Raw genomic sequence first — 20765 nt, 5'->3', positions numbered from 1 at the left:
AATGAAGCAGCACCAGTCCAGATTAAAATGATAATTTAAAGAGGGTAGTGAAATAGATGCAAGTATCTATACAAATAGCACTATCTCTGGCTTTTTGGGTACTCATTGAGACAGTTACCATATTTTTTCGTGCGTAAGACTAGGCTTCCCCCTCTAAAAATTATGTCAAAAAATAGGGGGGGTCTTATACACGGATACATCTCCCCACATTTTCTAAAACTGGAGTCCCCCAAAATAGGGGACATCTTACAGATGGAAAAATACAGTATATTGTTAATATGCCTGTGTTCATTCTTGCCTCCATTTACTTCATTTTGTCTCAACTACAGTAAACCTGAAATGACTTTATTTGGTTATAACAGCGTTATTAAGTAGAATAGCTAGAAAACACAAAATGGCAATAATTAATCCCCCCCCCAAAAAAAGAGTGCATGAAGCAGAACTTGGGCTTTCATAAATTTGTGGGAGTTAACTGAACCATCAACATAAATGAAAGTATAAACCAGAAGGCAAGTAGGAACCAAGAGAGCAAGATGGCAGAAAGGCAGTCAGGACAGGAAGTGGAGGAAAAGGCCAATTCAGTCACAGTCACCTATAAGGCCCTACATGGGTTGGGAGATCCAGACCTTGGGGGGTAGCCTGTTGGGGGCTGCATTGTGGAGCCAGTCAAGAGTGGGCAGGACCAAAGCCAAAATCAGGTGGCGCCACTGCGGATGTTTGCCTTATGCATCAGGCTCATCCTTATAATCACGAAAAGCACATTTTCGGCCGCGACACCCCATTGTAAAAATCCCTCTCCTGGGATGTTTGTCTGGTGCCCAATTTATCTTTTAGGTATCTACCAAATACTTAAAAAAATTTAAAACACAGATTTTTAAAAGCACTTTTGTGAAGTCTGTCTCCTGTTGCTATAACCAGTTGAATTCCCCATCGTTAATTACAGTATTAGCTTTTTGCATTATTAAAATGCAACTTTTAGAAGACATAAGCAGGCAGCAAAGTTGTACACGCAAGTTTTTAATTTTTGATATTTTATTATGCTTTTATATTTGCTGGAAGCCACCCAGAGTGGCTGGGGCAACTAAGATGGGAGAGGTACAAATAAAATAATAGCAGCAGCAACCGTGCTCTGCCCTTATTTCAGACATTGTGCTATATCAGCATATCGTGATGTTTAGCTGGTGATATATCGCAATATTGAAAACTAGGTATCAGAAACAACCACTGCAGGTAAGACGGGCAAGTTAGAGCTCTTAAGTGCTGAAGATGCCTCTGAATGACTTGCCTGCTCCGTGAATCCCACCCCTCTACTCACAACCGAGAATCACTACAAAGTTTGTTGAATTGACTTTATTTAATGCCATATTTTACAACACGGGGTTTCCCCCAATACAAGCACCACCGAGAGAGGAGTGAATTCTGGATGGCCTCCGTTTAAAAATCCACAAAACACTTCATTCAGCAGGCGGGGGGGGGGGGGGCGCTCCTCCTCATGAAGAAAACGAGATCCATTCCAGTTGGCTCTAAATGGTTCCGCTCCCTTTGAGAAATGGAATGTCGTGGGGGGGGGGAAGGGGAGGCACGAGAGGCCCATCTTCTTACACAGCTTACTGAACAAGGGGCTTGACTTGGTTGCCCCTCTTCTGGGACACAAATGAGAAATTTTTGGAGGAAATGTTTCATTTCTTCTGTTATTCAGGTCTCACTCCTTCTTCCACCAGCAAGTCTGGGTTCCTCCGAGCTAATGCAAGCTTTGGAACCTATTCAGGGTAAAAGGTTGTAAGAGCGAAGAAGGCTTAGTCCATCTTCCCCCTCAAGGGCTGCCGCCACAGAGGAACTGGGAAGCAGTGAGTGTTTCAGTACACGCAGGAACCATCATATGGATACAAACCATTCACAGGTAGCTCTGCTCACCCAGGATGAGACCCACCCCTAACTATGAAACCCCAGGAACTGGGAGAAGGGTGCTGAAGCCCAGGAGTAGGGGTGGGTGTTCTGGTAACCACATCTGGACCTCAGAACACGCAGGTTTTATTTCTTCTTCCTCTCCTGGGAGCAGCGAGGGCAGAACCTGTAGCAGAGAGACAAGGCAAAAGCAGCAATCACAAAACAAATGGTGTCTGAGAATGAAAAGGCATCTAGAATTGCGTATTAAGAAATTCCCAATTCTGCAAGCAGAAAAGAAAAGAAAGCAATATAATAGGTGCTATGCAAACTGAGTAAATTTGTATACAAAAACTGCATTACCAGGAGGCAGGGTAGGAAAATCATTTGGATTACGCGTGCCACTAAAAGTGGGAGACAGTATTGTCTGACCTACAGGGTACAATCCACCATGCATTTATTCAGATGCTCCTGTTCCTTTAAGGAAGGGCTTCCCAAACTTGGGTCTCCAGCTGTTTTTGGACTACAATTCCCATCATCCTCAGCTAGCAGTACCAGTGGTAAGGGATGATGGGAATTGTAGTAAGTTGGGGGAAAACATTTCTTTAAGGAAAGCCAGTGAAAGAAAATTTTCCAGTAGAGCATAATTTATGTTAATTAGTGATGTCATTTGGATTTTTCATCTCAGATTTTCCATCTTGTCATAGGATGGCCCTATTCATACATTTCCTTCAATGCTGTGCCTAGGTTTCAAAAATATGTAAATGTGTTTTTTAGAATTTGGATTTCAGTAGTCTGCCAGGACTGCATGGAGCATTTGGAAGAAAATGGTTTTTCCACAAAAGATAAGTACAACTAAAGGATGGAGATGGTGCCTCTTTTCAACAAAAACAACACTCTCTCTGGTTCTGAGCTTTTGCAAGTCACTGCATATAATCTTTTAAAGCATTTGTGTTGCCAGAAAAGTCCAATATACATTTCTCGCCACGTCATAGTGTAATATTCTCAGGTCACCAAGTGAATTATCCATCAAGTATGGTACCAGAAAGTGAGACTCCAAAATTCACAATTTCCAGCAATACAAGCATCTAAAGTCCTGACAATATATTGCAGGCAGGCAGCTTGTTTTATTTTTATTTTATTATTACTATGACTACTGTTACAAGCATATACGAAATATCAAAATATCAACATCAAATTATCAACATCCATAAAAAGGTAAAGGGACCCCTGACCATTAGGTCCAGTCATGGACGACTCTGGGGTTGCGACGCTCATTTCACTTTATTGGCCGAGGGAGCAGACGTACAGCTTCTGGGTCATGTGGCCAGCATGACTAAGCCGCTTCTGGCGAACCAGAGCAGCGCATGGAAACGCCGTTTACCTTCCCGCTGGAGTGGTATCTATTTATCTACTTGCACTTTGAAGTGCTTTCGAACTGCTAGGTTGGCAGGAGCAGGGACCAAGCAACGGGAGCTCACCCCGTCACGGGGATTCGAACTGCCAACCTTCTGATCGGCAAGTCCTAGGCTCTGTGGTTTAACCCACAGTGCCACCCGCATCAAATTATCAACATACAAGAGGCCTAAGTACATGTAACATAGACATGAACAAATATTGAATATATTTTTAAAACCTAATTGCTATGGACTCACAGGGTCAAAACTCTAGTATGCATAAGAAACTCTTGAAAGGTTGGAGCAGTCAGATGAGTACAGGAACAGTTCTCAGTAGCTGGGGCCATCACACCAGTTGAGTCACCAAGCACACCCCTACAACTTTCACCCATATACATGAATAGCTGCCATTCACTCCAAGGGGGTGGGGATAAGGTATAGTACTCGGTTGCAGTGGCAGCAAAACTTAACCTCCAGTTAGATGCTGGGAGGCTCATATCTTACAAATGAGGGTCCTGCAAGGCTTTGTACCCCCACCCAGTGAACTCTGAAATGCAGTCTTCTATCTGTGTATTTTGCTAGTCTTTCCTAATGAGCACCCGTCTTCAGAAAACGGCAATCTTTCCTCAAGCTCCAAATGTTCAGTGCTCCGGTTGCCTCAGAGCGCAGTGGGGGCTGAGTACAGAGATTTTATAAGGCACTGTACCAGGGATCAGCAAATGTTTTCAGCAGGGGGCCAGTCCACTGTCCCTCAGATCTTGTGGGGGCCTGTCTATAATTTTTTTTTTTGGGGGGGGAGAACAAATTCCTATGCCCCACAAATAACTCACGAGATGCATTTTAAATAAAAGCACACATTCTGCTCATGTAAAAACACGCTGATTGGGCCGGATCTGGCCACCGGGCCTTAGTTTGCCTACCCATGCACTATACAGTGGAACCGTGAGTTGTGGACATAATCCATCCCGGAGGCACATCTGCAACTCAAAGAGTTCACATCCAGAAGTGCCGTGTTTGTGCGCTTCTGCGCATGCGGTGAAACCCAGAAGTAACCCATTCCGGTACATCAGGGTTGTTGTGGGACGTCACAAGAAAAGGTGCAACATGAAGCAGACACAACACGAGGTATGACTGTAGAAAGCAAATAGTCACTCACCATTTCCCTCTTGGCTTTGTTGTTAAGCCCACACAAGCGAAATGGAACCATTCAATGGAGCACTGGGGAAAGGTATAAAGAGCACAAAAGCTTAAAGTTAGTGACCCCTTGTTTCAGAGCCTCACTTTCAAGCCCTTTTCCTCCCTCTTATGGTTTGGCATCACTGTCTTTGTAAAGGATCAGTACATAATCTACTCCATAATGAACATTCCCTTCTCCCTTGCTCCTGACCCTCCCAAAGCTTCTTAACCATCCATCTATCTATCTATCTCTATGGGGCTCATCTGCCCCCTCTACTCTGAAGCTATGTTACACACACCCCATTAGAAATACACACACAAGTGGAATCATCCCTGCTGAAGAATCCATCAACCAGTTCAGCGAGTGCAGCTTCTATGTCCTAACAAGAATTGACACTGTCTCAGCGAGGGCATTTAGCCAGCTGCAACCAACCATCTTTGCTGCGAGTCCTGCAAAGCACTCTTGGGGTGGAGTATTATTTAGGTGTTGTTTTTTTTGTTGGGGGTCAAGATTTTATTTTGGTGATGCATAAATTTTGGTGTTATTGGGGGTTTTTTTGGTATCTTTATTGTTAATCCTTATGATTCATTTGGGGTTTGTTTATTTTTCTGTATGCTTACAGAGATATTTTTATTTATGCTCATGACTACTTTTGTTATATTGCTGTAATTATGTACATGCTTTCATGTTGCAAGCTTTCTTCAGCATAGTTAACTTTGGAAAGGCAGAATACAAATGATGATGATTCAAATAAGGCCACAACAATGTCCTGAGTTTTAAACTGTATAGTTGTGTAATTTTAAAATTTGAATTGAATTTTAAGGGGTGTTGTATGTATTCTGTACATTTGCACACAAATAACTGGTGTTTTAATTCAGTTTGATAATAATTTTCTCTGTCACGCTACACAAATTGCAAAGCCAGTAGCTAACACAACTAAATACGTATCTACCTAAAGAACTGATGAATCCTGTGCAGATACAACTTGCTGGGAATGAAGATTGAAGAATTAAAGCTTGATCCTGCTCACTTACCCTTCAAGGCCTAGGACCCTCGTACCTACGGGACCGCCTCTCCTGGTATGCCCTACGGAGGACCTTAAGGTCCATATATAGCAACACCCTAGAGGCCCTGGGCCCTAAGGAAGTTAGATTAGCCTCAACCAGAGCCAGGGCCTTTTCCACACTGGATTCAGCCTGGTGGAACGCTCTGCCTCATGAGACCAGGACCCTGCGGGATCTGATTTCTTTCCGCAGGGCCTGTAAGACAGAGTTGTTCCACCTGGCCTTTGGCTTAGAATCAGTTTGAGTCCCTCCCCCTCTTTCTTTTTCCTTTCTCCTCCTGTGAAGAGGCTGCATCCTAATGTTTTAATGTTGTATCTTAATCTTTTAAATTGTATTTTAATCAACTTGTTTTTATTATTGGTTGTTAGCCACCCTGAGCCCGGTCTTGGCTGGGGAGGGCAGGGTATAAATAAAATTATTATTATTTTTTTATTACTACTACTGCTGCTACTACACAAAAGCTTTAACGCACATGCTCATTTGGACTTATTTTTTAAAACTGATTAGTAGATGAAGACCCAGGAAATATGTGGAAATAAATGAATATTAAAACAGGAAACTATTTGGAAGGCTGGAAGTAGGCCTGTTATCACCAAATGGCTGTCTATGATAAATTAAGACACAAAACTCAAATGGAGACAGGGCTGGGCTCCGATCCAGTATCCTCTCCTACCACTTGTTACACATATGAAATGTTTCACTGAGCAGCTGGAACCTGTGAACCCAGAGCCTCTCAATTTGGGGGTGTGAGTGCTGCAAAGTTTGGGAAGTGTAACACAGACAACCCTGCTGGGGATGGCTCAGAGAGCAAGTGCCTCGGTGTTTCAAGGAACACTGCAGCTGCGAAGCCTAAAGGAAAGCTGTCGGGTTGGGCAGTGACTGCAGGTGCCAGGTCACTAGAAGCCATTTCCACCTCCATTTGCAGCTCCTTTAGGGAGGGGAGCTGAAGGACTGGCTGAAGAAGCGCTAAGGCATGCAGAGATAATGTGGCAACATTCCAGGAAAACTTTTTTATAGAAAGAGGAAAGTGAGGCAAATTGTGCTGCTCAGACATGATGCACTCCTTATGCACCATGCAGTGGCAAGAGAGAACTTCAGCTAAAACTGCACTATTGCATGAGGCCTGGCAAGAGTCCAGAGGGAAAGAATACATAAACACACAGTAAACAACTGCCCCATATCCATGGCTTTTTCCTAGGCATTCACTTCTAAAAAAAGCAGAAACAAGGCAAGGTGAACAGCAAGCCAAAATTTAGGAACCTTTTATATTTTAAACAGTGTTGCCAATCTGTACTAAGGTCATAAACAAAAATACAGTGGTACCTCAGGTTAAGTACTTAATTCGTTCCGGAGGTCCGTTCTTAACCTGAAACTGTTCTTAACCTGAAGCACCCCTACCTAATGGGGCCTCCTGCTGCTGCTGCGCTGCCGGAGCACGATTTCTGTTCTCATCCTGAAGCAAAGTTCTTAACCTGAGGTAATATTTCTGGGTTAGTGGAGTCTGTAACCTGAAGCATATGTAACCTGAAGCGTATGTAACCCGAGGGACCACTATATTCTAGTTTCAGAATCCTGACTTCCACAATGGTGTCATGAGGCCCTTTATATTCCCCGCATCTGCAGCTGTCCCCATTGCCCCAGAGCTGAGCCCCCCTCACCCCACACCCTCAACTCCTAAGAGAGTCTCTTACATCAGGGTTGTCACAACCAATCATCTCCCCATAGGAGACTTGGTGGCAGAGGCAGTAGGTGGGCTCATTGGGGTCCACAGGCATGTCCAGCACATCGGAGGGGTGAACATTTCCAAAGGTAACCGAAGGCATCCCGTACTCTGTGCTGCTTCAGGACGGAAAGCAGAGTTAGTACGTCATCAGTGGAGACTTCTCTCAGACCCCTGCAATCAAAAAACGTCCCCTTCACCCTCACCTCACTCTGGAATAAACTAGGTAAAAGGTAAAGGACCCCTGGATGGTTAAGTTCAGTCAAAGGCGACTATGGGATTGCGGCACTCATCTCGCTTTCAGCCCGAGGGAGCCGGCGTTTGTCCACAGACAGCTTTCTGGGTAACGTGGCATTAACGACTAAACCGCTTCTGGTGCAATGAAATGCCGTGACAGAAGCCAGAGCACACGGAAACGCCATTTACCTTCCCACCACAGTGGTACCTATTTATCTACTTGCACTGGTATACTTTCGAACTGCTAGGTTGGCAGGAGCTGGAACAGAGCAACAGGAGCTCAATCCATTGCGGGGATTCAAACCGTCGACCTTCTGATCAGCAAGCCCAAGAGGCTCAGTGGTTTAGACCACAGCGCCACCCGTGTCCCTTGGAATCAACTACCTTAAGAAATAAAGAACTTGCCAGCTTGGCACTTTTCACAATCCTCACCAGTAGGAAAATTGACCACCTAGTCTGCCAGAGTTTCTGGGCACAACAACGACCATGGATGGTGCTAGAATGGAGTAGAGCTGACATTGGGCGAAACTGGTAACATCTACTAACACAGATCCCTGCCTTCTGCCTGTCCCCTCTTCCCACTCACGTGCGGACTAGTTTCAGCTTCTTTTGGGCTGTCTTTGGCGCCTCCTCGTCAGAATTCTTCCCCTTGGAGCGAGCACGGGCTGCTTTCTTCTCTTTCTGGACCCGGCCTTCTGTGTGCACAACACGGACAAAAGGGGGGCAAATCAAGTACCTCTCTTTGGGACAAACAGAGCTTATTTGGCCTATAGAGATGCTTTCAAATCTCTGTAGAAAAAAACAATTTGGAGCTCTATAAATCTCTCCCCCTCCCCGCATTGGAACACAGCATTAGCAATCTGAATACATTAAGCCAAATGTGAATCTCACTGCACACAAACAGCCTGCTGGATCAGCTTACAGAGCCACCTAACCCGGCATCCTGCTTCTCCTGGTAGCTGCCCAGATGCCTCCAGGGAATCCACAGGCAGAGCCTGGCATGAAAAGAACAGCCATTTCCCACTGCTGCTTAGTAGCTGGTTTTAAATGGTACACTAGTCACCCCCCCCCCCACAAAAACTCCTAATGTGGAAATTGGTGTTCTCACTGCCACTACACTGAGCCCATGTTTTCACTGCACTATCCACCATGGTCTTACGAGCCGTTTCCAGGTTAGTCACAACTAGTTATGATTTCATTAGTGTATGTGGCTAAGATTTTCTGCCCCAATGGCCGTCATTTTGCGCTAACTTGCAATGAATATCAATTGGCATTCGTTGTTGCCCAATCTGGAGAGATCCTTTTGGTTTTTAAGTTCTTTAGAACCCATCATTTGGTGTCATCTGTTAGCTTCGCCCTCATGTTCACAAAGGATTTCAGATACGGTAATTTATGAACAAGTCAAACAGTGCAGGTCTCAAAGCAGACCTGTAGAATACCTCACTGCTTCCTTCTATTTTGAAAACTCTCGTTTTACATCTACGCTGTTTTATGTTCTGTACCCAGACACTGTTGCATTAGCGGATAATTCTAAAACGTTGCTACAGCAGGACTTCTGTTTGCAGAAGCTATGTGGATTTTCCTCAGCATCTTTTGTTTTCCTAATGCTATTTTTGCCAATCTGTTTGCGGCAGAATCTACTTTATTTATTTCAGATATTTATATGCCACTTAATATTCAGAATTTCGCCTGCTACTTACATAACTATAAAACATACATGCAAGAGTTTTTTTTAAAAGGAAGCCTTCCTGCCTGTTATAGCTTCCTTGAATTAAATAAATCACAATTACATTCTGTCAGGTTCATTTGTGCATTTTTTTCCTAATCTGTGGGATACATTTAATTGGAGTTTCTATTACAATGCTTTTTAAATAACCTCCTGGCAGTACTTGCTACTTCCTATGATGGGATAGAGCAGGTCAAGGTGGGAGCAAGGTCTATACAGGCCCAGTATACCTGAAGGAGTGTCTCCACCCGCACTGTCCAGCCCGGACACTGAGGTCCAGCTCCGAGGACCTTCTGGCAGTTCTCTCATTGCGAGAAGTGGGGTTACAGGGAAGCAGGCAGAGGGCCTTCTTGGTAGTGGCACCCGCCCTGTGGAACGCCCTCCCATCAAATGTCCAGGAAATAAACAACTATCTGACTTTTAAAAGACATCTGAAGGCAGCCCTGTACAGGGAAGTTTTTAATGTTCGATGTTTTACTGTGTCTGATGCTTTAATTTGTTGGAAGCCGCCCAGATGATCAGCATATAAATAATAAATTGGTGTCAGCATCTTTCCCTTAACTTTGTTTTAACCAATCCTCTTTTCTTCTTCTTTTTTAGAAGCGTCTTCTTTTAACATCAAATTCTACGTTGACACAACTTTTCGCTTACAAATATGTCCAATTTGATAGCAACAGGTAGGCTTCCCTCTTGGTTGGCTCGTTGACTTCACTGTTCTAAGGCACAGTTACTTACTGTATGAAAATGTCTCTTTGCTGCAGCCTAGATGTACATTTACCCTGCCAATGCAAGTGTACTTCAAGCCACCATTATGAAATATTTCCCCCCTTGTCTACCTACAGTGGTACCTCGGGTTAAGTTCTTAATTCATTCTGGAGGTCCGTTCTCAACCTGAAAGTGTTCTTAACCTGAAGCACCACTTTAGCTAATGGGGCCTCCTGCTGCTGCCGTGCAGCCGAAGCACGATTTCTATTCTCATCCTGAAGCAAAGTTCTTAACCCGAGGTACTATTTCTGGGATAGCGGAGTCTGTAACCTGAAGCGTATGTAACCTGAAGCGTATGTAACCCGAGGTACCACTGTATTAGCATTTCCCCCCACTATGAGTTTGGGTGGAGTCAGGTAGCAACTGTGTGGATGGTACCCAATGCGTTCCATCTGCTGATGGAATCAGTCAATACTCAGTAATTTTCCCTCTTCCGTACCTCTCTAGATTTGTTATAAATTCAAAACAGATTTAGGGGGATGCAGTCTTTCTTTCATAGTACCTTGCTCTGAAGACTGAAATTCTACTATCACCATTTCTGGACATCTTTCATTTGCCCCTGTTCCCCCCCTCATGTCAGCCACTTCTACAGAAACCAGAACTCACTCTTTTTGCCTTTACTAGATGAGCTGTCATAGTCACTTGACTCTATCTGCTTCTCTTTCAAGTCAGCTTCAAACCGGGCGAGATCCGTGTCCAGTCGCCGAATGTGCTTATCTACCTGCAGACACGGTAAGAGGGGGAGAGAGTTATTTTTGAGGTAATATGTCCCAACCACCAAGAGAGCAAAGACTTATACAAAGGCAAATAGAATGGCAGCAGAAAGTAACTGCCCAAAGAGATACAATTCTGCTTGGATGAAGGCTCTTCACAAAGACTTCCAAAAAGCCCCACCTAATCAGGCCCCCTCGTACCATCTCATACGTCTGCATTGCAAGCTGCACTTTGTCGTCGCCGAACTCCTTGCACTTCCCATAGGCCTCTTGGATCTGCTTGAGGAGCCCCAGCTTCTCCTCTGAAGACAACGTCCGTGCATTACTGATATATTCTGTGGCCAGTTTATCAATCTCTGATTTGAGATCTGAAAGCAAAAGTAGGGTGCAGCATTATAGCAGAGCACTCTGGCATGACACCAAACAGAAAGGGATACGAGCATCAGGTTTATTTGTTCTTCATGTGTGACAAAGAAGACTTATATAGTCAATCTCAATCAGCAGAGGCTTTGCAAACTTACCTTCTGTTCGTTGGTCCAGGTCTCTCATGAGCTGGAAGTTTCTCTGCAGCTCAAAGGGCAAATTCTCAATGCCTAGAGAAAGAGGGAAAGTGTGAGATGGAGAAGATGATCAGCTTGGTGGGGACCTGCCTGTGTTACTTCTTTCTTACACCTTCATTTATACTTTCTTTTACTGTACGCTCAACATTAACTCCATGTTGACTGAATAGTTTCCTAACCAAACATATACTTGAAAAGAAGCTGCAGCCAATTTCGGCTCTTCGACTAGCATACTCATACGATACCCACATTTACCTCAACCATATTTTACATTTGTAGGTGCACACCTTAAAACACATTTTGTTTACTTCACAAGGCTTGACTGCAATAAAACCTCAAAGCATTTTTAAAAATAACAGAACAATAACATTATCTGTAAATAACGATCTTATAAACATTAAAAAATGCTTAAAATAAATGATAAGCTAAAAAACAGATTAAAACACATGTCAATAGACTACATGTCTGGATAGGCTGTCATATTATAATAATAATCTGATTCATATATCACCCTTTATCAAAAGATCCCAGGGCAGTATACAACATTAAGAACACATTTTATGGAGCGGAAAACATAATCGCATGATAAAATAATCATAATAACAGTGTCTCCAGTTTTAACAGACCATAGATTATTTAGGCATGGGTAACTAGGAAGCCTCTCTGGGGAGCCACCACAGAAAAGACCTGTTCTTGTTGCCACCCTCCGAACCTCTCTGGGATGAGGGGCATAGAGAAGGGTGTTTAGGGTCTGGGTCAGTTTGTATAGGGAGAGGCGGTCCTTAAGGTATTGAGGTCCTGAGCCATGTTAGAGGTGCCAGCATTGCATACGCTTTCCCCCATGCTTGCACACACACAGACTAACCAACAAAGCACAATACAGTGGTTGTTGTGCATGTGTGTTTTGTAAAGCTGGTTTTTGTGTCCAGCAGTATCTGAGTGCACTGCCATATTTTAAGCAGGGCAGAGCCAAACTGTGGATGTGGGAAGAGGAGGGAGGCGGTGTGGAATTTGCAAACATTACTACATTTAAATTTCACCAATGCCAATATCAAGCAGTTCCTTTCTTCCACCCTTCCTTCTGGGGGGTGGGGGGGATGAAAAACAGAATGAGGGCTAAACTCAAACAGACAACGAACCCGAAGGGAAGGAACTGGAACCACTGAGCACATTGAGGGATTAAGCCGCAGCGCCCTGTTAAAAAGGAACCCGGGCGAACCCGGGTCGGCTGCTGCCGTAACGTGTGAACTGACCCACACGCAGGAATATGAGGTGCCTCGACCCCCCTCCCCCGACTGCGGGCTTTCGGGGCCTCTGCCGCCTCCTGGGAGCCGCCTGCGCCGCCTGCCTCGAGCCGCGTCCCGCCCGAGCCCCGCGCCCGCTCTTACTGTCTAGGTAGTGCTCCAGGTACATCCCCGCCGCCATCTTGGGTTCCAGCCAAGCGCACGGGCTCTTTCCCCTCCCGCCAGCTCCGCCCACCTTGGCTTCGCTTCCGCCCTTAAACAGGAGCAGCTTCCTGTTTTCGGCAGAGGCACTTCCGGCCCCTCTAGGCCAGGTGGCTTCCGCTCGCTTCCCAGCTCGCCTCCCCTTAGTCCTCCGCTGCAAAGGGAGGCAGCCATTGTGTTTCTAATAGATCCAGACCACTAATCCACTTCTTCAAGCCTATTGCTTGGGGGAAATACATGTCTGGCTGCTGAGCCAGGATCTTGGAGTGTCTCCTTCCCCTCAGTGACAAGCATTTCCAACAACAAGTACAAGTTTATGCGAGTTTTATACCAATTTAACAGGGTTTCCCTCCCAGAGAATCCTGGGAATCGTAGTGTTTTCTTTTTTGGGGAGTGAAATATACTCGGAGTCGAGAGTGGATTTCATGCTCTTTATTCAGCTCATAGTGGTGAGGAGGAATCAAAGTTCCCCCACAATATCTGCTTTATATACATTATTTACACAATGGGCCGCACGTGATTGGCTAATTCCGGGATTCTCCTGTAGGCCAATCAGGCTGCGGATTCACTTCCACCTGGAGCTGGATTGGGTGGCTCCTGTGGACCAATCAGACTGCTGCGTTTTGGATCCTATTGTTCTAGGACCAATCAGACTGCTGCATTTTGGATCCTATTCAACTCAGTACATAACAGGGGTGGGGCCTGATAATTTTTCGCAAAACTGCAGTTTCAATGGTTCCTAGCAGGAGAAGGAATGGCAGCTAACGGTAGATACTGCCTTAACAATAGCCCTGGGTGTAACTTGGATTCAGACAAAACAGGAAGCACAAGTGCTTCATGATCTGCTGTTATTCTGCCCTCTGCAATCACTGGCTTGTCCAAACTTTTGTATCCCTCTGTGTGGGAGATACATATTGGGAACTTGAACGTTTTCTGGGCTTGATGGTGGAAAGCAAACACCATATTCCAGTTTCAAATGAAGTGCAGACGATTGGTAAAGCGCTGGCGTTCTTCCATATCAATGCCAAACACAAAGCTCCTCCAAAAAAAAGATGACATTCTTGCAGTTTCAGTTATTTAGGGATCATTTGACCCACTTAGGAGAAGGCCAAACAATATAGTTAATGAAAATTCTTACATCATTCTGTATTTTTGAAGCATTTATTTACAAATAATTTTCCTTTTCCTCAAGCTTTCATATTTAATACATGTGAACAACACCAAGGACAGTGAGATGTAGAATCACAGAAAGCAGCACGGGAAAAACTTATGTACACAGCAGGAAATGGATCATAAGACAAGGTGGACAGAACAAGAAGGACACAAATACTTTCCTCCATGGAGCTTCACAGGCACACAAAAATTCCTGAAAGTATTTCCCCAAAGCCAAATATATTAGAGGCTCCAGTACACACAGGATTCTTTCTGCCCTCATTTCCTTATATATAGGTTAGAAGAGGTTCAAGTAGACCAGGGTCTCCAGAATACTTGGGACCCTGTTCTGTTCAGGATCCCAGAAGGGACAGACCTTTCAAAACGTCTAAAGCCAGGCGAAGCCAGGCACTTTTCACTCCAGCTGGAGACCTTTCCTAGCTTAGAGGCTGGTGGAGAAATTGCCAGTGAAGTCCCAGAGGGGTGTCTGGATGAAGAGCTTGACTGACTGGGAGCATTCAGATACCGCTGTGTCTCTGAAATGAGGAAGGCTTGGACAAGAGAGGCACAGTAGGAGTATCCTGTATGAAAGCCCTTGTCCTCTGCCACTGTGGAGAGAAAAAGAACATACAAAGGAGAGATGAAAGGAGAGAGGGAAGTCAAGCATCCATCAAATGTATGCATCTGCATGTCATGAGGAGAAAGGGGCCTGGGGTATAAGCTGTGTGATTTCTTCTAACATAAAAGAGCCTTGTTGGATCAGACGCAAAGCCCTTCTCTGTTCCGGGGGGGGGGGGGCCTCAAGGGCGGTTGCCCTAGGCGCAAAATTGTTAGGGGGGTGCAAAATTTTAACACCTAGTGCTGCTTCAACGCAGCTGCGCACTTCCATCGCTAGGCTCCATTAAAAACATTCTCTATGCGAACCAGGAATTGACCTCTCCAGACAATGGAACATCTCGTCTTTTCTTATCTCTGTAGCTGCAACCTCCTGGGTGACGCGGATAGCGTTAGGCAGTTGGATATGCATGCGTACCCCGTCCGTTTCCCTGCCTTCCACCCACCCTACTCCACACAGCCCCAGGTGCTGGCAACCCATGCTACACCACTGGTCTGTTTTCACACTCTTGCTCATGACCCCCAGCAGCTGGTATTCAGAGGCAGGTGCCTCTGGTCCAGGAGGTAGTGCATACAGAGCCATCGTGACTAGTCGTTGACAGCCTTATCCTCCATGCTTTTGCCTAACCCCCAATTCAATTTCAAATGGATACAAGAGACACCTTAAACAATGAAAACAGCAGACAGCCTGCCTAAGGTATGGAGATGGGGCAAAACTGATCATTAAATCAGCAATCAGTTGGGAGGTGAGTATGTCAGTGATTCACAGTGTAAAAGTGAAGGAGAAAAAGCCCTTCTGTCAGGCATCAGGGAATCTGATCCCCCTACGGTAGGCTGCCAGGAATAGACAGAGAAGGAGAGTTATTGACAATGTATTTTATTCAACATTCACAGAGAGTGGCTTAGAAATGCAGCCTCTTGGAGTAATGGCATTAACTCCGAGTAATCTCCACCCCCCCTTCTCTCCTCAGTTGTCAACAGCACCGCCCACCTGATGGTGGCCGCTTAGAGTCATTTGCCTCTGAGCCCTTTGTTCTCCTACTTTCAATGCTCACCGGGTTCTGGGAGAAGGGGGGTCTGGAATGCTTTCTAGTGATAACATGCCAGCCAGCTGCTTTGGCTCTGCCTTCTCCTCCTCTTCTCCCATTGTTTCCCAGCTTCTCCCCTCTTCTGCCTCTGAGCTATGACCTCCCGCAAACCACTGCTGTAAATCTATACTGCCTTCCTCTTCTCTGAAAGGTTCAGGCTGGGGAGGCAGTCTCCGCCATTCCTCCTCTGTCCAGTCCCTTCTGATCTTGGCTTTGGGTACATACCCTTGGGTCTTGGTTTGCAGCAACTTCCTGACCTTACGGATGAAAGTCTGAATGAAAGTATGTGGGCAATGCCAGCGGAAGTATCAGAAACCAGAGAGGATGACTGAAGATTTCAATTGGTCTTGCATAGCTTAACAGAGCCGAATGAGAGAAATTATGCAGATTTGCCCATTCACATCATTTATACAGGCTGCAGAATTCAGCTTGCTTGGCTGCAGACTTTTAATTCTTTTAAGCGAAATTCACACAATTGTGATTATAGGCTGTAATGATCTAGGAGCTGAATCCTGCTCCATTTGCCCACCTGCAATCCAGATAAAATTTTGTAATATGTGCCTAGTGAACTCAATCCATTCTGTGCAAGTGACTTAAGCGACTCTCTGAGGCACTTCATTTGTTTTTATTGTTATAATTATAATTATAATTATAATTATAATTACGGCTTTTCTATTCCACCTTGCTTCCAATGAACTCAAAGTGGCCTTCATGACTCTCCCTCAATCCTATGAGGCAGGTTAGGCTGAGAGATGGTGACTGGCCCAAGGTCACCCAGTGAGCTGCATATCTGAGCAGGGATTTGAACACTGGGACTCAGCTACATTAGTAGAAAAAAGTGTTTTGAATGTGTTACAAACATGCAATACCAGATGGGGGTGGGGAGCAAAAAAAAATCTGTTTTTCCTTTTGTTATCACGATTTAATTTCTGACTTATTTATAGCGTTTTTTTCTTGTGTGTAGATCCACTCCTGGTCTCCACCCTAACCATCACCCCCAACCCGCTCCATGTTACCCATCTTCACTATGGTACATTGCAATAAGCCATTCCCACCCACAACTCACCTGCTAGCTGCAATGTTTGAATCCGCTGCACAGTCATTTCTAGAAGAGCCGCCTTGTCCATGCGAGAATTAGGAAGAGGCTTTTGGGAGGGGAAAAAAAGAGGATAACTGGAGACTGGCTTGGAACCAGGCAGAAGTTGGCATTGCAAGAGGAGAAAGAAGAGGATTTGGCATGGACAGGAACTACTCTCAATTGAACAAAGAGAGCTGGTAATTCGAAGAAACTATTATTCTATGAACTTAGAGGGACATCTGCATCACAGATTGAAACCACTTTAAATTTCACAGTCCCCTACAGAAGCACCATGGGAATGGAAATTCCTAATAAGAAGGCAGGGATATCTGATTTAAAACATTCTCAGCACACCCCATGAAACTACAGCTCTGAAGGTTTTTTGAAGGTAGTTCAAGGCACCGTATTTTTCGCTCTATAAGACACACCAGACCACAAGATGCACCTAGTTTTTGGAGGAGGAAAACAAGAAAAAAAATATTCTGAATCTCAGAAGCCAGAACAGCAAGAGGGATCGCTGTGCAGTGAAAGCAGCAATCCCTCTTGCTGTTCTGGCTTCTGGGATAGCTGCGCAGCCTGCATTCGCTCCATAAGACGCACACACATTTCCCCTTACTTTTTAGGAGGGAAAAAGTGAGTCTTATAGAGCAAAAAATATGGTAAGTTTTCTAGTGTGGTGTCTCAAAAGGGAATGAAACGAGACTATCTTCCTGCAACTCATATTGCATTTTCTGTTACTGGAACTTTTCTCCCAAACTGTCATTTGAACGCTGGGAAAGAGTGTCCTACAGTCCAAGCTTCAAATTGTGAGCCTTTGGGTTTTGCATTTCGCTCCACTGATATCCAGCATGTTACCCAGTGGGATTGGTTGTCTTCAGAATACAAAAAAAAAATAAGATCCTTTTGTGTAGGTGCTGCCTGGCAGGAAGGAATAGGAGGAACCTATATCTGCACCACAAACCTCTTTCAGTGCCATACCAATTTAACTCTCCTGGCTTCCCTAAAAGAATACTTTGCAGTTTGATGAGAGTGCTAAGAATTCTCCCTTACATCCTTAAGCTCAGCTTACACAACTATACTTCTCAGGGATCCTGAGAGAAAGAGGGAGAGAATATGAAGAAACAAGCTTATTCAGCCACTGAAGACGGTTCGGAAACTTCAGCTAGTGCAGAATTAAGCAGCCAGGTTGCTCACCGGAGAAAGATGGTTTGAGCATATTACACCGATCCTGGTCCGACTGCACTGGCTACCGATTAGTTTCTGGGCCCAATTTAAAGTACGGTGGTTCCTTGGTTCTCAAATGCCTTGGTTCTCAAACGCCTTGGTTCCCAAACCAAAAACCCAGAAGTAAGTGTTCTGGTTTCCAAATGTTTTTCGGAAGCCGAAGGTCCGATGCAGCTCTCGACTATTGTTTCCAGGGCACCTGCACCAATCCACAGCTGCGCCTTGGTTTTCAAACATTCCGGAAGTCAAACGGACTTCCGGAACGAATTAAGTTTGGCACTTTTGTTTTTGCTATTGATTTTGCATTTTTGTGACTGTGTGGAACCCAGTTCAGCTACTGATTGATTGTGTGAATGCAGAAATGGATAAAAGCCCCCCATCCAGACAATGACTATCATCAGTGCAGGTAAGAAAAACAATTAATTTAAATTTTTATCATCTACAATACTGTCTTATTTTATAGTACAATACATTGATTATTGCTTTCATTTTATGGATCAATGGCCTCGTTAGTAAAATTCATGTTAAATTGCTATTTTCAGGGTTGTTTTTAAAAGTTTGGAACGGATTAATCCGTTTTGCATTACTTTCTATGGGGAAGCACGCCTTGGTTTTGGAACGCTTTGGTTTTGGAACGGACTTCTGGAACAGATTAAGTTTGAGTACCAAGGTACCACTGTACTGGTTTTGACCTATAAAGCCTTAAACAGCTCAGTATTGCAATATCTCAAGGACCGCCTCTCCCCATATGAACCTACCCAGACCCTGAGATCACATTCTGAGGCCCTTCAACGTGTGCCTCCTCCATGAGAGGTCTTGTGGGTGGCAACACATGAAAGGGCCTTTTCTGCAGCGGCTCCCTGTTTGAGAAATCCTCTCCCCAGGGAGGTTTGCCAGGCACTTTCATTATACAGGCTCCAGGCAAAAAGGTTCCTCTTTAGCCAGACATTTGGCTGATTGACATCCGATGCCATTTTAAAATGTGTTGGGGAGGAGGGTTATTGGGTTGTTTTGTTTTATTATAAATTTTGTCTTTTTAGATTCTAATTTTATGTTGCAATAGCCCTGAGACATGCGGGTATAGAGCGGCATACAAATTTAATAAATAATAATAACATAAAAAGTTGAAGCTTATCATGTTAGATACATGCAGAAGCTTGATGGTGGAGGCCCTCTCATCCCCAGGGGGATGTGTTATTATGGGTTATGGAGAGACACCAAACGTGGCTCCTTACCTTGTTACCTGGGCTGGTGCCACCTAGTAAGAGAGCCTTCAGTTGGTTGAGAGACTGGGCAATTCGATTCCTTCGCTTCTTCTCCATTAGCGGTTTGATGATCTGCAGATGAAGAATTTCTGCATCACTAGAGGAATTGACTAGGAAGCTGTTTGTCATGCTGGGCAAGGAGAAAAGGTGGAAGAGAAGAACTGGGGAACAGGGGGAGCAGTTGACCAAAGCTGGCCCAGAACACTGAAGTGCCTGAATCAGAAAATCCGAATGATATCCCCTCTCACTAATTTTTTATTACTTTTTTATTGATTTTCAAAAACAAAACAAAATTAAAGTTAAACTTTAACATTCAACCTTTTTTATCTTCTTATTTACCCTGCGCAATTTTGCGCCCGGACTTCCCTCCTTCCCTGCTTCGGTTTTCCCAATTTACACCCATTCCTGCAGATTCTTAATTGCATTCTATATACATCACAATATTTATGTTAGCCCTGCTACAGTTTTTAAACTTCTACAGTTATTTCGTATATACACAAAAAATTTACTCCACTCCTCTTCAAACTTTGCCACTTTTTGGTCTCAAATTTTATAACTCATTTTTGCCAATTCAGTATACTCGAATAATTTCGTCTGCCACTCCATTAGGGCTGGTAACTCTTGGGATTTCCACTTTTGGGCCACAAGAATCCTTGCGGCAGTCGTGGCATACAAGACTAATTTGCAGTCTTCTTTTCTCAATTCATCTCCTATTATCCCTAATAAAAAAGCCTCTCATTTCTTTGGGAATGTATATTTGAATTCTTTTTTCATTTCACTGTATATCATATCCCAAATCCCCTCTCACTAATTAATATGGGTACGCAGTTGGGTGGGAAGTTTCCCCAAGTAATCCCCACCGAAGTAAATCGGAGGTGCACAAGATCACAGCCTCGCTCTTTCTGAACTGTTCATTTCAATGGGGATTGCAGTGAATATCCTGCAGAACTGCACCTGTTGCTCAGTTCTGTCTCCCTCCATCTCTGCCTTCCTTACAACCTCGTCAGCCCATACTTAACCCACCTCCAGACCTTTGCCAACACAGCTTCTCTCTCACTCTCTTTCCTTTTTCATGTACCTTTTTGTAGACCAGACGTTTTGGCTGTTCCAGGTGTGGTTTCTTCCAGCTGCATCCCCTGGGTGCCCCTGTCGTCGTCCATGAAGCTTTGCTATCTGCCGCCTCCAGGCTCATCTTGTCTCTGAGAATATTTTCAAATTTCCCTCCTTCTGCCCTCCCTTTAATTTATAGGGCATCCCCAGCACAGCTGTCACATTGTCTGCAAATCCTATTTACTCGCTCCTCTTTGCCCTCAACAGAGGCAGCCAATGAACAGCTACAGAATCCTATTTGTCTTTCTGAAGGGAGGAGTGTGATGGTCTCTAGGAGGCCGGCCTGCACTCCAATGAACTGCCCAGAAGAGAGCCGGGAGGGAATTTAAAAAGGGGATTTCATTTCAGGCCGGCCAGCTGCTCCTTTTGGGACAGGGTGGGGGGAATAAGAAGCATGAAGAGGTTGAATAGAGACTGGGCCAGAGGAGAGGAAGCTATTGAGATGGAAATGAGGGCAACAGAAGGTAGGTGTGTGTTTTGCTGGGTGGTGTGTGTGTTGGCAGCTGCGCTTGGGGTGAGAGGGAGACTTTGAAATACCAACACAA

General features: G+C 44.6%; 2 protein-coding genes across 5 annotated transcripts; both read right to left on the bottom strand.

The window, feature by feature from the left end:
- Positions 1-1335: 1335 nt before the first annotated feature.
- On the bottom strand, positions 1336-12750 carry ING4 (inhibitor of growth family member 4). Of its 3 annotated transcripts, none has more exons than XM_053371042.1 (8): positions 12632-12750; positions 11205-11276; positions 10885-11051; positions 10577-10691; positions 8066-8174; positions 7214-7361; positions 4438-4499; positions 1336-2071 (listed from the first exon to the last, which is right to left on the bottom strand). In XM_053371042.1, exons 1-8 carry the CDS (start codon positions 12666-12668, stop codon positions 2032-2034), a joined length of 750 nt encoding a protein of 249 aa, XP_053227017.1. In that variant the 5' UTR covers positions 12669-12750; the 3' UTR covers positions 1336-2031. The 3 variants fall into 3 exon arrangements, with proteins under 3 accessions (XP_053227017.1, XP_053227018.1, XP_053227019.1); XM_053371043.1 differs by having other exon boundaries at positions 8066-8171; XM_053371044.1 differs by having other exon boundaries at positions 7214-7358; positions 12632-12749.
- Positions 12751-13830: 1080 nt separating this feature from the next.
- LOC128405091 (transcription factor HES-2-like) lies at positions 13831-20556 on the bottom strand. 2 transcript variants are annotated; one of them, XM_053371289.1, is made up of 4 exons: positions 20189-20556; positions 19081-19240; positions 16610-16688; positions 13831-14448 (listed from the first exon to the last, which is right to left on the bottom strand). In XM_053371289.1, the coding sequence occupies exons 2-4, from the start codon at positions 19237-19239 to the stop codon at positions 14150-14152; spliced, it is 537 nt and encodes a 178-aa protein (XP_053227264.1). In that variant the 5' UTR covers position 19240; positions 20189-20556; the 3' UTR covers positions 13831-14149. The 2 variants fall into 2 exon arrangements, with proteins under 2 accessions (XP_053227264.1, XP_053227263.1); XM_053371288.1 differs by having other exon boundaries at positions 19081-19182; positions 20189-20547.
- Between the last annotated feature and the right edge of the window lie 209 nt (positions 20557-20765).

This window comes from Podarcis raffonei, chromosome 17 (genome assembly GCF_027172205.1).
Source record: "Podarcis raffonei isolate rPodRaf1 chromosome 17, rPodRaf1.pri, whole genome shotgun sequence".
In the NCBI taxonomy this organism is placed as follows: domain Eukaryota; kingdom Metazoa; phylum Chordata; class Lepidosauria; order Squamata; family Lacertidae; genus Podarcis; species Podarcis raffonei.
The sequence above is the reverse complement of the archived record's forward strand: the minus strand, read 5'-3'. Positions and strand labels throughout refer to the sequence as shown.